This window comes from Humulus lupulus, chromosome 5 (genome assembly GCF_963169125.1).
Source record: "Humulus lupulus chromosome 5, drHumLupu1.1, whole genome shotgun sequence".
Lineage (NCBI taxonomy): Eukaryota > Viridiplantae > Streptophyta > Magnoliopsida > Rosales > Cannabaceae > Humulus > Humulus lupulus.
The window spans coordinates 5,545,953-5,561,402 of NC_084797.1; the positions used below are offsets into that span (position 1 = coordinate 5,545,953).

The 15,450-nt window shown below is 31.0% G+C and overlaps 2 protein-coding genes across 5 annotated transcripts; one reads left to right on the plus strand and one right to left on the minus strand.

Moving 5' to 3' along the window:
- Positions 1-560: 560 nt before the first annotated feature.
- Positions 561-2,549, minus strand: LOC133778056 (receptor-like protein EIX2). The gene has a single exon (XM_062217879.1). It carries the CDS (start codon positions 2,547-2,549, stop codon positions 561-563), a length of 1,989 nt encoding a protein of 662 aa, XP_062073863.1.
- Positions 2,550-8,839: 6,290 nt separating this feature from the next.
- Positions 8,840-15,211, plus strand: LOC133834286 (pentatricopeptide repeat-containing protein At4g31850, chloroplastic-like). Of its 4 annotated transcripts, none has more exons than XM_062263849.1 (7): positions 8,840-8,949; positions 9,035-9,366; positions 9,460-9,500; positions 9,622-9,752; positions 9,845-12,159; positions 12,353-12,458; positions 12,539-15,211. In XM_062263849.1, the coding sequence occupies exon 5, from the start codon at positions 9,954-9,956 to the stop codon at positions 12,141-12,143; it is 2,190 nt and encodes a 729-aa protein (XP_062119833.1). In that variant the 5' UTR covers positions 8,840-8,949; positions 9,035-9,366; positions 9,460-9,500; positions 9,622-9,752; positions 9,845-9,953; the 3' UTR covers positions 12,144-12,159; positions 12,353-12,458; positions 12,539-15,211. The 4 variants fall into 4 exon arrangements, with proteins under 4 accessions (XP_062119833.1, XP_062119831.1, XP_062119834.1 ...); XM_062263847.1 differs by lacking the exon at positions 8,840-8,949 and having other exon boundaries at positions 8,956-9,366; positions 12,539-13,212; positions 13,356-15,211; XM_062263850.1 differs by lacking the exon at positions 8,840-8,949 and having other exon boundaries at positions 8,956-9,366; positions 12,539-12,633; positions 13,160-15,211.
- The last annotated feature ends 239 nt before the right edge of the window (positions 15,212-15,450 follow it).

The following is a 15,450-nucleotide window of genomic DNA, read 5'->3' on the forward strand; positions in this document are numbered from 1 at the left end:
GGAAAATGTTAAAACTTCTATTCTCATGATTCTAGCAGTTTGTATAAGAACAAATTTAAATTATAGCTAATCCATAGATATTTGATTGTTCATGAATAATAACTAAGCTAGAACCAGAGTATTTTCCTATGTTCAATGTGTGGCCACGAATAACATAAATTAAAGCTATAAATTTCACATAGAGCAAGGTAAAAATACACTACCATGATTTGCACAAAGAAAATTAATGGAATTAGAGCTATGTATTTCTTCTAGAAGTTTTGTTATTATATAAATTTTATAATCACACCCAGTTTTCAAAATAATTTCTTCCTCTCTAGAAGAATGAGTACATATGATTAGAACACTTGAAAGAAATTTGGTAACCACGAATGGGGCAATCTTTGAAAACTAGATACACCAATAAACTTAACCGAGAGATAAAAGACCAAACAACCAAATATATGCAAACAAGTATTCTGAGTTCAACGAAACCAACAAACATTACAACAAACAGTACAAAATGAAAAGACCCCTATCTTATTACAAAAGCCTTTAAACCATGATTGACCCAAATAATTTTAAAACATGTACTTTACTTTGATAAAGTAATCCACAAACTTGTACCACAAATATTCTTCGACAAACCAAAAGTATGCACGCCTCCAAAATCCACAAACTAGCAACGGACCAATGACCCCTGCAAAGCTCACTCCAAACCCCATTCCTATGCCCAATCGAAACCAGTATTCATCATCTTGTGTTTCTCCATCGTCGGCACTTCTATGCAGTGTCACATGATCTTCTCTACAATTTATGAGGAGTGGTGGTCCACACAATTTGTTGCCAATAAAGCTGGAAGCATCCATGGTTTGCAGTTGGGTGCTTGTTGGAATTTGTCCTGAGAAATTGTTATATGACAAGTTCAAGAAACTCAAGAATGTTAAGCTTGACATACCTGAAGGAATGTGACCGGACAATCGGTTTTTTGAGAGATCAAGAGATTCCAACTCTGCCATACTGCCAATCTTCTTTGGAATGTTCCCACTCAAATAGTTTCCCGACAAATTCAGCGATTGTAATGCTTGGAGACTTGTAAGTTCTTCTGGGATTTCTCCTGATAATTTGTTGTCTGAAAGGTCTAAGGCACTTAAGAGATATAAGATGCTGTCGTACTGGTTTTCCCTTCCTTTAATTACAAGATTTGCATTCTCTCTAGACCATTGAATAGTGGTGCCAAAGACAAAGCTAGGCAACATTGATTGATTCAAACTAGAGGTCATAGCCGTTAAATTTTTAAAACATTTTGGTATGATTCCTGTCAAATTGTTGTTGCTAGCATCCAATACTTGAAGTGAAGAAAGTTGGCATAGCTCAACTGGAATAAGATCTGTCAAGTTGTTTGAACGAAGCACAAGAAAGCGCAGCATTGGAAGACTTCCGATCCATCTTGGTATAGTTCCCACCAACTTATTAAAACTAAGGTCAAGAACAATTAAAGCTGAACAATTCTTAAGAGAAGCTGGTATTTCTCCAATGAGGTTATTATTGTGAATATGCAATGACCGTAACTCATATAAAGATCCAATAGAGCTTGGAATTTTCCCAGTGAGATTATTGTTATCCAAGTCTATCATGAATAACAATGGCCAATACATCCAACAGTTGGGAATCTTTCCTGACAAAAGATTATTTTCGAGATATAGAGCCATAAATCCTGCTTGAGTTTTTGGATAACAAAGGAAGTTAGAAATGCTACCAGCCAAGTAGTTATTTGAAAGATCTAGTAAGCCGTCAACTGGGATATGAGGTAATGAACCTGTCAACTTGTTGTAGCTCAAGTTTAAGTAATAAGAACCATCATTTGGAAATTCAGGAATTTCTCCATAGATTTGGTTTTTGGACAAGTCAATAGAAAGACCACCATATTTATTATAGGAAGAAAAATTCCATAACCAACTAGGAATAGCATCTGAAATTCCAGTGCTGGACATGTCTATTTGAGAAATATGTTTTTGTGATTTTAGCCATACAGGAAAATGAGGACCCAAGTTCCAATTTCTTAGGTCCACAGAGTCAAGAGAAAAGGGAGGAGACCAGTATGAACTTACTTTCATGGTCAAATTATTTTCAAAAGCATGTATTTCAATGAGCTTTGTGAGGTTGGCAAAATGAACTTCAGACACATCACCTTCGAAATTGTTTGATGCAATATCAAGAATTTCTAAGTTTGAGAGAGATCCAAGACTGATTGGAAGTGGTCCACTTAATTGATTATCGGAAATAACGAGAGATTTTAACTTTGAGAGAGAAACCAAGCATTCTGGAATAGAGCCATTGAAATTGTTTTCGGAAATATCTAATGACTTTATGGATCGTAAGTTTTGACATATTGACATTGGAATGGGACCAGAAACATTATTATCTCTGAGAGAAAGATCAACTAAATTCTCGAAAACTCCTATTTCATCTGAGATTTCTCCAGTAAAGGAATCAAACAAATTTCCATCCAAATGCAAGGACTTTAGCTTTTTTACAAGGCAACTCGACAACAAGCTTTCAAATACCATTGAGACTCTACCTTTGTATCTATTGTATGACAAATCAATTGCCTCCAAATTGCAAAGTTCAAATTTGCTACGTCACTTGAAATAGTGCCCTGCAACTTATTACCACGTAGATATGGATTTTAATTATTCATTATTTTTAAATAATTATCATTATAAAATTTCTCAAAATCATCTTATTTTAATTTTTTAATTATTTATTTTATTTTATTTAAGTTTAAATGTTTACAAACTACTGTTAAATATAATAATATTCTGTTAAATATAAGAATATTTCGTTAAAATTAATATTAAAAAAAATAAAAAACTGTTAAAACAAAAAATTTCCGTTATCTACACATTTATTATATAGAAGAGATACGCAATAGATGTTAAAAATATATTGGGTATATGTGACGTTAAACCAGTTAAGCATATTTTTCTAATTAATTATGCTTTGTTATTAATTATGTGATGATAAACCAGTTAAGCATATTTTTCTAATTAATTAATTTCCATTATCTACACACTTATTAATATTGATATCAATTATTGAGAAGGGAAATTGAATCATCACGTCACTTATTTCTACTTAATTAATTAAATTCAGTTTATTTAATCATACCAAGATTAAGAGTGTTTTAGTTTCTATGATCTTAACTTGTATCAAAATAACTTAATTCAATAATTATAATTGACCTGCTGCAAAAAAATAATTATAATTAATCAACACTTAATAAATTATACATAATAAAAAATAATTAGTTTCTATGATCTTTTTTTTTTCTTTTAAATGTTATGGAGTAGTTGTACGAAAACATTCAAACATGCTTTTGATAAATTATACATAATCATATATATTATAAAGATTGACAATCACAAAAGGCTATAGAGATTGATACAACTATCAAGTGTTCAATAAAATTAAAAAAGTAGTGATATATGGATAATTTAGAAGTCTAGTATTATTCTACCCTACTTTACATGTTTGGTTATGTATTATTTTCCTACTTTGTCTTTACTATCAAATCAATTGTTTTTTATAAATACATCTACCTATCACTAATTAATGAGATTATTAAAAGACTTTTACTTCTTAATAGATACTCTCACAACAAAGTCATCACCCCAACATCTACTATTAATTATACATAGAGAGCCATTAACGTGTATAATCTATCACTATCTTATGTCTAGTCTTCGATCGATTAAGCATAGAGAGAGCCAATTTTTCAAATTTAGTTTACACGTTTTGATTTTTCTCTTGAGACTAATGAATTTCTTCTCAATAGACAAAATAATATCATCAAAGTAGTATTGGTTCCATTAATTTCTATCCTACTTTACACGTTGTATGTTGTCCATTATTTTCTCTCGTCTAATCTTTTGACATTTTTTTTGTACTTTATTTAGTTAGTTTATTCTCTACTTGTCTAACTAATCTCACCAATCAAATAATCACACTTGCTAATTGAATACATATCTATCATGCATGGGAAATTAAAAGGCATTTCTTCAATATAGCTAATCTTACTACATCTATCAAGTGTTCAATAAAATTAGAAAAGTAGTGATATGTTGATAATTTAGAAGTCTAAGTATTATTCTACCCTACTTTACACGTTTGGTTATGTATTATTTTCCTACTTTGTCTCTACTATCAAATCAATTGTTTTTGATAAATACATCTACCTATCACTAATTAATGAGATTAAAAGACGTTTCTTCTCAATAGATACTCTCACAACAAAGTCATTACCCCAACATCAATTACTACCATTAATTATACATTAACGTATACATGAGAGCCATTAACGTATATAGTCTATCGCGATCCTATGTCTAGTCTTCGATCGATTAAACATAGAGAGCCAATTATTCTAACTTAGTTTACACGTTTTGATTTTTCTCTTGAGACTATAATGAATTTCTTCTCAATAGACAAAATAATATCATCAAAGTAGTATTGGTTCCATTAATTTCCACCCTACTTTACACGTTGTATGCTGTCCATTGTTTTCTCTCGTCTCATCCTTTGACCTCTTTTTTGTTCTTATTTAGTTTCTTCTCTACTTATCTAACTAATCTCATCAATCAAATAATCACACTTACTAATTGAATACATATCTATTATGCATGGAAAATTAAAGAGCATTTCTTCAATATAGCTAATCTCACAACAAACTCATCAGAACATTATATTAATTATAACTATCATTAATGAGGCATTAACTGGCGTACGTTCAATTGTTTGATAAAATGATCTACATTAACAACCGTTACAATTTGACACAAAATTTACATATTGTATTGGAGATAGTCTAACACATCAATATCAATTTACTTATAGAATTTTGTTAAGTTAGTCAAAATAATTAGTTTATAATATTTATTTTAATTAATTGTATAAGTTTGTATAAATATGGTGTAGTCATTACTTATGGTGATGTATCTGTACCAAATGTGGTGTTCATTTTATCTTCATTTCTGTCTGTGTCGATGCACATATATATCTCTGATGTGTAACTTCTAATGCATCTTTTTCATTTTGAAGTTTCTTTGCTTGAGGCCCCTTTTATTGCTCTTGTATCATATAAATTTTAAACAGATAAATAATATGATAAAAATAAATAAAAAATGTTTAATATAATGTATGACATAAATATATTAAACAAATTAAGACAAAATTGGTTCACATTTTAATAGAATGAATTACATTTCTAGTATATATAAATATTTATATCAATAATTTGTACATATATCATATTTAAACACAACATTGATATAGATATATATATTTACGAGTAATAATATGTACACCCAAAATATACACTTAAACATTACACACAGTGATGTGGTAGTTTAGCCTAGTTACACTACTACAAATATAGGGTTTCTCTGCGCTTTTTTTTTAATATAAAATAAAAAGCGCAGAGAAAAGGATTGAAGGACACTTAGGAACTTTGTTACTGCGGTTTTTTTAAAAAACGCAATGTAAAGTAGGAAAAGTGGGAGAAAAACGCAGAGAAAAGTTGCACTACTTTTCTCCGCGGTTTTCTTAAGAAAACCGCAGAGAAATAAAGACTTTTCTCCGCGGTTTTATTGAAAAAACCGCAGAGAAAAGTAGTGTAACTTTTCAAAACTTTTACCAAGCATAACTTCGTGCTCGATTGTCCGTTTTGATTGTTTTTTTTTTAACTTTGATATTTTTTCGAGATCTATCCAAAGAAAAGACTATTTTCTTTGATATAAGAAATGATTGTGATTCTCAATTAATTTTAAAATAGTACTGTTATATATTAATGGTTCGAATTAATTTTGGAAGTAATTGTAAAATTATTATTATTGAATGTACATTTGCTAGTTCTTAGAGTTGAAGTGTCATATCAAGTAAAAGTTAGTAATGATACAAACTGCTGCAGTACATGAAATTGTATATAATCAAAATAAAAGTTTCTTGATTTATGCATGCAGAAAAACTAGTAGTCTTCGTTTTTATTATAAATATTCTAGTAGTAGTACTACGTACCTCTGATCCAGGAAATTTATTATTATGTAAGCTTGCTTAATTACCTTTTGGTCCAACAATGAATGTTTGTTTGTCTTTATCAATACATTTAATTCCATAGTGGATTCACTCTTTTTTATTTCTATTACAATTAATGAATACAATTGGTTAACAATCATTATTACTATTAATTAGTCCATAATATAGATTTTGCGTCAAATTAAACAGATAATTTTATTACAATATAAAAAGATTGCATGTCCTTCATGAAATAACATTAAAGGCATATATAGATCATGTATTATACATTAATTATGATTTGAAAACTATGAAATTAAACGAAATATTGGGCTTATTATTTGGTTGAATTTCTACTTTAACTTTTTGAGTTTTAGCTTCTCAAAATTAAAGTTCTTCATTAAGAAGTCACTGAAACCAGAGATGGGCTTTCGCACTTTGAAAGCATATGCTATTAATTGCTGGAACTTAAATAATAGTAGGCTCTATGAAGTGATGATTTGTTTAAGTCAGCCATATATAACGTACGTACGTATATAATTATATAAATATACTTATTATAAATACAGTATTTTGTGAGTTGAACGGTGTAGTCCTAAATATTCACTATACCAAAATACTCATTTTGTGTCAGTCAAATAAGATGATGAAATTACATTTTATATGAGAATTTTATAGAGTGTGCAAAAATATAGTTTTTTTTTTCAAAAAAAAGTTAATCTATGACTCTTTTTAAGAATTTTCATTTTTATAGATTTATTTTTATATAAAAGTTGGTTTATGCCATAATTTTACTCTTAATTAAGTTTTAGTAAGAGTTTATGCCTTTTTAGACCTTGTGTTTTGGCTCATTACCTGTTTGGATCATGTGTTTTGATAAATTACTTTTTGGACCATGTATTTTCTAAAATAGTTCAAATAGACAATTCTTAGACCCCTAAACCCGATTTTGATCAATTTTTTTTTTAACTAAAATCACAAATAATTCATCAAACTAACAACTCAGAACAAAAATACAGTCATTCTGCCTAAGAATTGTGTTGTTATATTCAATTTTTTATTAATCAAAATCAGGTTTAGAGGCCTATTTGAACAATTTTACAAAACACATGGTCAAAAAAATAATTTGTCAAAACACAGGATACAAACAGGTAATGATGCAAAACACATGGTCTAAAAAGGTATAAACCCTTTTATTAATTTTGAAGGAAAAAAATAAGTAAGGAAAAAAAATAACTGAAAAAATAATTAAAAATGAAGAAAAAAAATGAAAATAAAATAAAATAATCTTTAAAATTAAAAAAAAAACACAACTATGATAAAAAATGTGGAATTGTCATATTTTAGTTTGCTACTAATTGAGTTTCATATACTTTAATTTTTTCTTTAATAATTTTTTTCATATAAATTAAAAAAAATATATAATTCTCATATTTTTGCACATTAATATCATAAAAGTTATATTTTTTAAAAATTCTCATCTCTAATTAATGTATGTGGCCAATATAGTGTTAAATTTTACACAATATTTTAATATATATATAGTGCTCCCTTGCACCATTTAAAATATTTGCCATTTGATTTAAAAGTTAAAAAAATTACTAACATCATGTTATTTTTTTTTTCATTTAAGTAAATGAATAAATAAGAAGGTATAAAATAAGGCTATAGTTTTAAGTCAAATTTCGTAAAAGAAATGGACAAAAAAAGATAAACTATTACCGTCAGTTGTACTGTATATGCTTGACTTTTGAACAAAAATAATTTAACTCACTTTGATAATAAATAATAATTTAATATATAATGTTGAAAAATCTTATAAGTTATGGCTGAGTTAAATGATTCATTTTTTCTTTCATTATTTAATCTTCGATCGATTAAATATAGAAAGCCAATTATTCCAATTTAGTTGATTTTTCTCTTGAGACTAAAATAAATTTCTTCTCTAGACAATATAATATCATCAAAATAGTATTAGTTCTATTAATTTTCACCCTACTTTACACATTATACCTATTCCATTATTTTCTCTCGTCTTATCATTTGACTTCTTTTTTGTTCTTAGTTTCTTCTCTACACAAGTACAAAAATAGACTTTAACTTCAGTTTTTTCGCTTGTTATTATTTGGATATCGCGGAGATATTAACTGAAGTTAATCCCAACGAAGTTAAAAGTATTTAAAAACCGAAATTAAAGGGTATCCTTTAACTTCAGCTATTAAGTAAAAACAGAAGTTAAAGCCATTTACATAATAATCGAAGTTAAAATGTACCATTTAACTTCGGTTTTTAAATAATAACTGAAGTTAAATAGTACCATTTAACTTCAGTTATTACATAATAACCGAGGTCAAATGTATTTTTTTCTAAGAAAAGTATTTTTATTATTATTTTGGTTTTTATTAAATATTTTCATAATTAATTTTTTAATTCTAATTTATAATTATTTTAATGTTAATAAATATATTTGAACATTCCAATAAATTTAAAATAAAACAAATTCACAAACTATATAGACTTAATGTACATATATATACACATTCATAGAAAAATAAAAGCTAAGTACCATATAAACATCTAAAGTGTTCATACAACTAAACATGTGAATTTCACCTAAGTAAGTATTTGAAATATTAAAATTTCTTATGTATTAAATATTTTTTTTAAAAATTTAGCAGAAGTTTTCCTATAAATATGACTACCCAATTATCAATTTATTAATATAATAATATTAAATTCAGATTAATAAATCAATAACAAAATTTCACACAAAATTTATATTTTGCTAACACATCAATAACAAGTTACTTATAGAATTTTGTTACGTTAGTCGCATTAATTACTATCATTGATATGAGATACTTTTCCATAGCAGTTCTTAACTATTTCAATTAAGTGGTAGGTTGTCATACCAATTAATATTTCGTTTTCTACCAATGCCTTTGGTTGATTTATTCAATCTCCATTGGTGTTTTGGCTGCAGGTTCAAGATTTGTAAGTGTTCTGTCTGCTGAGTTTATCGGAGGGAGCTGTGCTGTGTGACTGTTGCTCTTGCTAATAATATCATTAGACAATGATTATTGCTTATTCTTCGAATCGATCAAAGGCCTGAACTGTTCGTATATGCTCCTCCTCTTCCCCGAGACACAACTCTCGATTTGATACCAACCTTGACTATTAAGAAGTATATATTATATATATGGCCATTGTTGTATTGTTGAGCTGCTTGAGCACTACACAATGGGAAAGCGTGTTCCAACTCCACACTGCTAGTTCCCTCCAGTACCATTATGACTTCATCATCCCATTTCAAAGGTCTCATCTTTGCTTCTTCTTTCTTTGATTAAAAAGAAAAACGAGGAAACTTTCAGACCCAGAGAGGTCTCACCTGAATTTTCTTTGAAACAGAAACAACTGTAATTTATGGGAGACAGTGGAGCTCAAGAATCGTAAGCCTCTTGTCAAGATTTCACAACTTTCCTCTTTCTTATTTTGAGAAAAAAAGAATTAATTTTTTTGTTTGTTATATATTCAATTTTTTTTATATTATATAAAAAAAAAAAAAAGCAGGCTATTTAAATTTTTATCCAAGAAAAAAAAAACTTCAGATAAGAGATATCCGAGCGAACGCCCTCGTCACCTATCTCTCTCACTCTCACTTCAGTCGCCATAACCACCAAGCTTTGTGGTTAACCTCTTCTGTAAGTGTCTGCTCCTTTCTTTTATACACGCACGCACACATACATATATATATATATATATATTTATGTGTATGCATATTTCGGTATCTCAGGGGCAATTTGACAAACACTAACGGGGCATGGAAGAGAATTTTGTTTAGTGTCTGGAAATTGCTATTTTTTGCTGATTTTGTTTTGTTCGATTGGCATTGCTCTTCAAGTATGTATTATAATAGTGGTAGTTTCAGTTATACTTGTGCTGCTTTTACAGAGAGTGTAATAGTAATAGCTACTTCTTCTAGTCATTATCATAGTGTGTCATTTAAAGGAAGAAGCTTTGGAAATAATGTAAAGGTTTCCTCGTACGGGCCCTTGAGAAAACAAATGGGTCTATGTGGGTTTGTTATGAAAATCCCAAAGGAAGGAGTGGAACTGAGTCTAACCAAGGAGAGGAAGAAGAAGAAAGTTTTGAAATCTTCACAAGAGTTTATAAGGGCTCTTAAGTCTACCAAGGACCCATATTCTGCATTTTATTATTTCAAGGTTGTTGCTGAGCAAAGTGCCCCCTCCACTTCTAATGTTGTTCTCACCACTAAAACTTGCAATTACATGCTTGAAGTTTTGATGACTCATAAGAGGGTGGAGGATATGGCTGCTGTTTTTGATTTAATGCAGAAGAAAAAGGTTAAACGAAGTTTGAACACTTATCTAGCTATTTTTGATGGTCTTTACATAAGGGGTGGAATTCGACAAGCACCAATTGCGCTTGAGAAGATGAGAAATGCTGGGTTCGTTTTAAATGCGTCTTCATTTAATGGGCTGATTTGTTTTCTTCTCCAGTCAGGGTTTTGTGGGGAGGCTTTGGAGGTTTACAACAGAATGGTTATGGAAGGGATGAAGCCTGGCTTGAAGGTGTATTCAGCACTGATGGTGGCATTTGGAAAGCAAAAGGATACTCAAACTGTAATGAGTTTGTTAAAAGAGATGGAACGTTTGGGATTGAGGCCTGATATTTATACATTTACCATATGCATTAGGGTTCTTGGAATGGCAGGGAAAATTGATGAGGCCTATGATGTATTGAAGAGAATGGACAAAGAGGGATGCAAGCCAGATGTTGTTACTTATAATGTTCTCATTGATGCTCTCTGTAATGCAGGTAAAATTGATAATGCAAAGGCATTGTTTGTAGATATGAAAGCTAGCAGGCACAAACCTGATCGTGTTACTTATATCACTTTGTTGGGCAAGTTAAGTGATTGTGGAGAGGTAGATTCTATGAAAGAAATTTGGGATGAAATGGAAGCTGATGGTTTTGCTCCTGATGTAGTTACATTCACCATTCTTATTAATGCTCTCTGCAAAGCAGGCAATGTTGGCAAGGCGTTTGATACTTTGGATGTGATGAAAGAGAAAGGGATCTCACCAAATCTTCGTACTTACAACACCTTGATTAGGGGACTATTAAAGGAAAGTAGTTGTGTCCCTGATATTTTCACATACAACTTGTTACTTGGTGAGCATGGGAAGTCGGGGAAAATCATTGGTGAGCATGGGAAGTCAGATAAAATCACTAAACTATTGGGAATATATGAAGAGATGTGTAGTAGGGGATGCAAGCCTGACACAATCACATATAACATACTCATTTCCAGTTTAGTGAAATTTAGTTGTGTTGATAAGGCTATTGATTTGTACTATGATCACGTTGGTCGTGATTTTGCCCCCTCTCCTCATACGTATGGTTCGCTCATTGATGGACTTTTTAAGTTAGGAAGACACGAAGAAGCGATGCTTTTCTTCCATGAGATGGCAGAATATGGATGCAAAGCTAATCGTGCGATTTTTAATATTCTTATAAATGGGTTTGGAAAAGCAGGAGACGTGGAAACTGCCTGTCATTTGTTCAGAAGAATGGTTAAAGATGGAATAAGGCCAGACCTTAAGACTTACACCATTCTTGTGGATTCTCTCCGTCTTTTAGGAAAAGTTGATGATGCTCTGTGTTACTTTGAGGAACTAAAGCAGAGTGGTCTTAGTCTTAATATAGTTTGTTATAAACTTTTGATTAATGCACCTGGAAGATCACTGAGGGTAGAAGAAGCTTTATCACTCTACAATGAAATGCTGAGCAGAGGAATTTGTCCTGATCGTTACACGTACAACTCACTAATACTCAGTCTTGGGATTGCGGGAATGGTGGAGCAAGCAGTTTGTATGTATGAAGAACTACAGCTTAAGGGTTTTGAAGCTGATGTTTTCACCTACAATGCTCTCATTCGAGCCTACATCACGTCAGGGAATATAGATCATGCTTTTGCAGTGTACAAGAAAATGATAGTTGTTGGCTGCGACCTGAATGTGGGAACGTTTGTACAACTCTCTAATCAAACTCCCAGTATTTTTTCATAAGACCACCTTAGAAAAGGTAATGGGCTTTCCCAATATTTCAGTTGAAAACTTGAGGAACTAAACATGGCTCGGTTATTTTTATTGTATTGTATTACAATACATTATAATATAATGTGGCTAATCTTATATGTTGTAATATCTCTAGTATAAACTCTCTGTTTTGGGAGAACATACGCTGACCACAATATCTCTTCTTTTTCATTTTGAAGTTTTTTCCCTTGAGGTGTCCTTTCGTTGCTCGCATAACTGATGCAGAGGTAAATGAGCTTTTTGGTGGATAAACTACAGCCCAATTTATGCAGAGTCTATGGAGAGGTAAACTTGTTTGCTATTTGGTCTTTCTTGCCTATAATATATGAGATATTCAATCTTCATAATTGGTCTTCCGGATGCAGATCCAAGACTTGGAAGTCTTCTGTCTGCTGAGTTTATCTGAGAGAGTTGTGGCTATGTCATTGGACAATGACTATTTCTCAAGACATGGTGGCTGGTAAGCTAAACACTAATTTTTCTTTGCACAGCCCATTGCCTGATATGCATATATCATTGGACAATGACTATTTCTTGTGTTTTCTGCTGCCATTTTGATGGTGGTTGGCGAGTAGACACGGTTTGCCCATTGCTGTACAGTTGAGAATCTATTTGCCCATTGATGGTTTTGTTTTTATACTTTTTCCTTTTGGCTATGGCCATTATTTGTGGCTATATTTTCTTAATTAAGCCATTGTTGTTATTGTTGTTTTGAACATTATACAGAATGAAAATAAATGATTGCTAAACAAGCTTTTACTTGTTATGAGATCTCTTTCTCTATTATTGTACTGCAAAGATGCATCCCTTGCAGGAAGTGGAAAAAAGAATAGTGGATGCAATTGTTGTTATTATGTGGAGAAATGTGCTGTGCACGACTGTATTATATATTATATTATATTATGTGGATAATATTAAAGTGAGTTTGATTGACCTATTTATTTATTGGGTGCCCATCATCACATATGAAATTGGAGTTGAAACAGAGGCGGCGGGGCTTAGTTTTGACCATTTATGGCTTCATCATCCCATTTCCAAGGTCTCTTCTCATCTTTGCTTCTTCTTTTTTCTTTTAATTATACATGTATTTATAAAAATAAAAGAACGAAACTTTGAGACCCAGGAGGTCTAATCTGAGTTTTCTCTCTCGATTAATTCTCTCTCTCTCTCTCTCTGGAAAAGAAATTGCTATAGTTCTTATGGGAGTCAGTGGAGCCGGAAAATCGTAAGCCTCGTTCTAAACTTTCTCACTTCTTGTTCTTAACCAAATAAAAAAAGTTCAGAAATTACTGAATTTCTCACATCTTTAGCTTTGTTTATGCGCATTTATCATAATTTTTAAGAAATACGTCTTTGTAATTATTGTTGAGTTAGCTAGATTATGTCTTTAATTTATATATATATATATATATAAAATAGAAAAATTGTTGGGTACCCTTTATATACAGGGGACGACAAACACCGGTACCCTTTATAATGTTTGTTGTTTTTCTTACCATGATTTTTAATAGCTTCCAAGATTTTATGTTTCCACCAATAACATAGAACACAAAAACACCACTTCAGTAGCCACATAATGTAATTATTCTCTAGCTATGTGCTCACTCTAATGTGAATTAGTTTGGTTTAGTTCGTGCTCAGTGACAGTCTTTAGCCAAAGTGAGTGTGATCACTTAAATCTTGTATTTTGATCATAGATGAGAAATCAGAGTTAGAAGAATACAAAAGAAGATGAATTTGATGCAAATACAGGTTGTGGTTTATATATTGCTTGATTTCTAGTTTATTAATTGGTAAATATTTGCAAGCTTCAAGCTTTGGAAGCAACAAATGTGTATGAGGTGATTTTCTTTATTTTTATTATGCACATGCACACACTGTATTAGTGAATCCACTATAGGCACAGTTTTTAGCTTGAATCCGAATGTGGTGTTCATTTTATCTTCATTTCTGTCTGTGTCGATGTATATATCTCTGATATGTAACTTCTAATGCATCCTTTTCATTTTGAAGTTTCTTCGCTTGAGGCACCCTGTTGTTGCTCTTGTGCCAAATATATACTCTTTTACTTATTCTTCTTTTTTTTTTTTTTTTTTGAAAGTCATAATGGAGTTTAAATGACTCGACACAACACTATGGTAAAGAGTATTTTAAGTTCAAATGTCTTCCTAGACAAATTTTTTTTTTAAATATAAGACAATATATAAATTTACACAAATGAAATTTTCCCAAGGCTAAAGCCCACCCACCTATTTCTCTGTGCCATAGTTCTCAGCGGTGGAAAATGGTAAGCCTCTCTCTCTCTCTCTCTCTCTCACTTAATTCGAGTCGTCCCTCTGTGGTACACCTCCACTGTAAGTGCTGCCCCTTTTTGCTATACAGATGCATATGTATATTTTAGCATCTCAGAAGCATTTTGACAAACATTAACGGGGCATGGGGAGACTTTTCTTTAGTGTCTGGAAATTGCTATTTTGCTGATTTGGTTTCGTTTGGTTCGATTGGTAGTAGTGCTCTGTTTAGAGTTTGATCTTCTTCGACTATGTATTGTTGTTAGTACTTTCAGTTACACTTGTGCTGCTTTTACAGACACTGTACTTGTAATAGCTAGCTACTTCTTCGAGTCATTATCATTGAAAGGAAGAAGCTTTGAAAATAATTTAAAGAGCGAGCTTCAAGCTTTGGAAGCAACAAATGTGTATGCCATTCTAGAAAGTGAACCGTTGATTGATGAGGTGATTTTATTTATTTTTATTATGCACATGCACGTGAGTTTCAGACCCTTTGAGAATTCACCTTAGAGCTTATTATTATATATACTAATTAATTAAGCATATGAATTTATACTAGCAAGATACAGTTGCAGGTATTTGCAATGGCAATGAGTATTGTAGGAATGACTTTTCCTTTCAGAGAGTATAATAAAGGCACGTAGATGCCACTCTTGATACCATTCAAACATTGTTATATTAATTATTAAGATGAATTCCTTAGGCTTAGAGAAGAAATAATTGTAAGGTACATCTTCAAGTTCTTAATGTTGCGTTTGCTATTACTAAGGATGGTTAAACAATACATTTGGAAAGACTTTGATTGGTATTTATGATAAAATGACGTCCAAAGCCAGCTTCATGCAATCTATCCTCAGTTAGAAGAGATTTGAAAATTTCTTAATTTTAAAAAAATCTGAAAGCATGTTAAGTTCTGTCTCAACAAAATAGGAAATTGTTTAATTTGATCAACTTCTTGACTAAGTTCATTTTCATTTTATCTCATT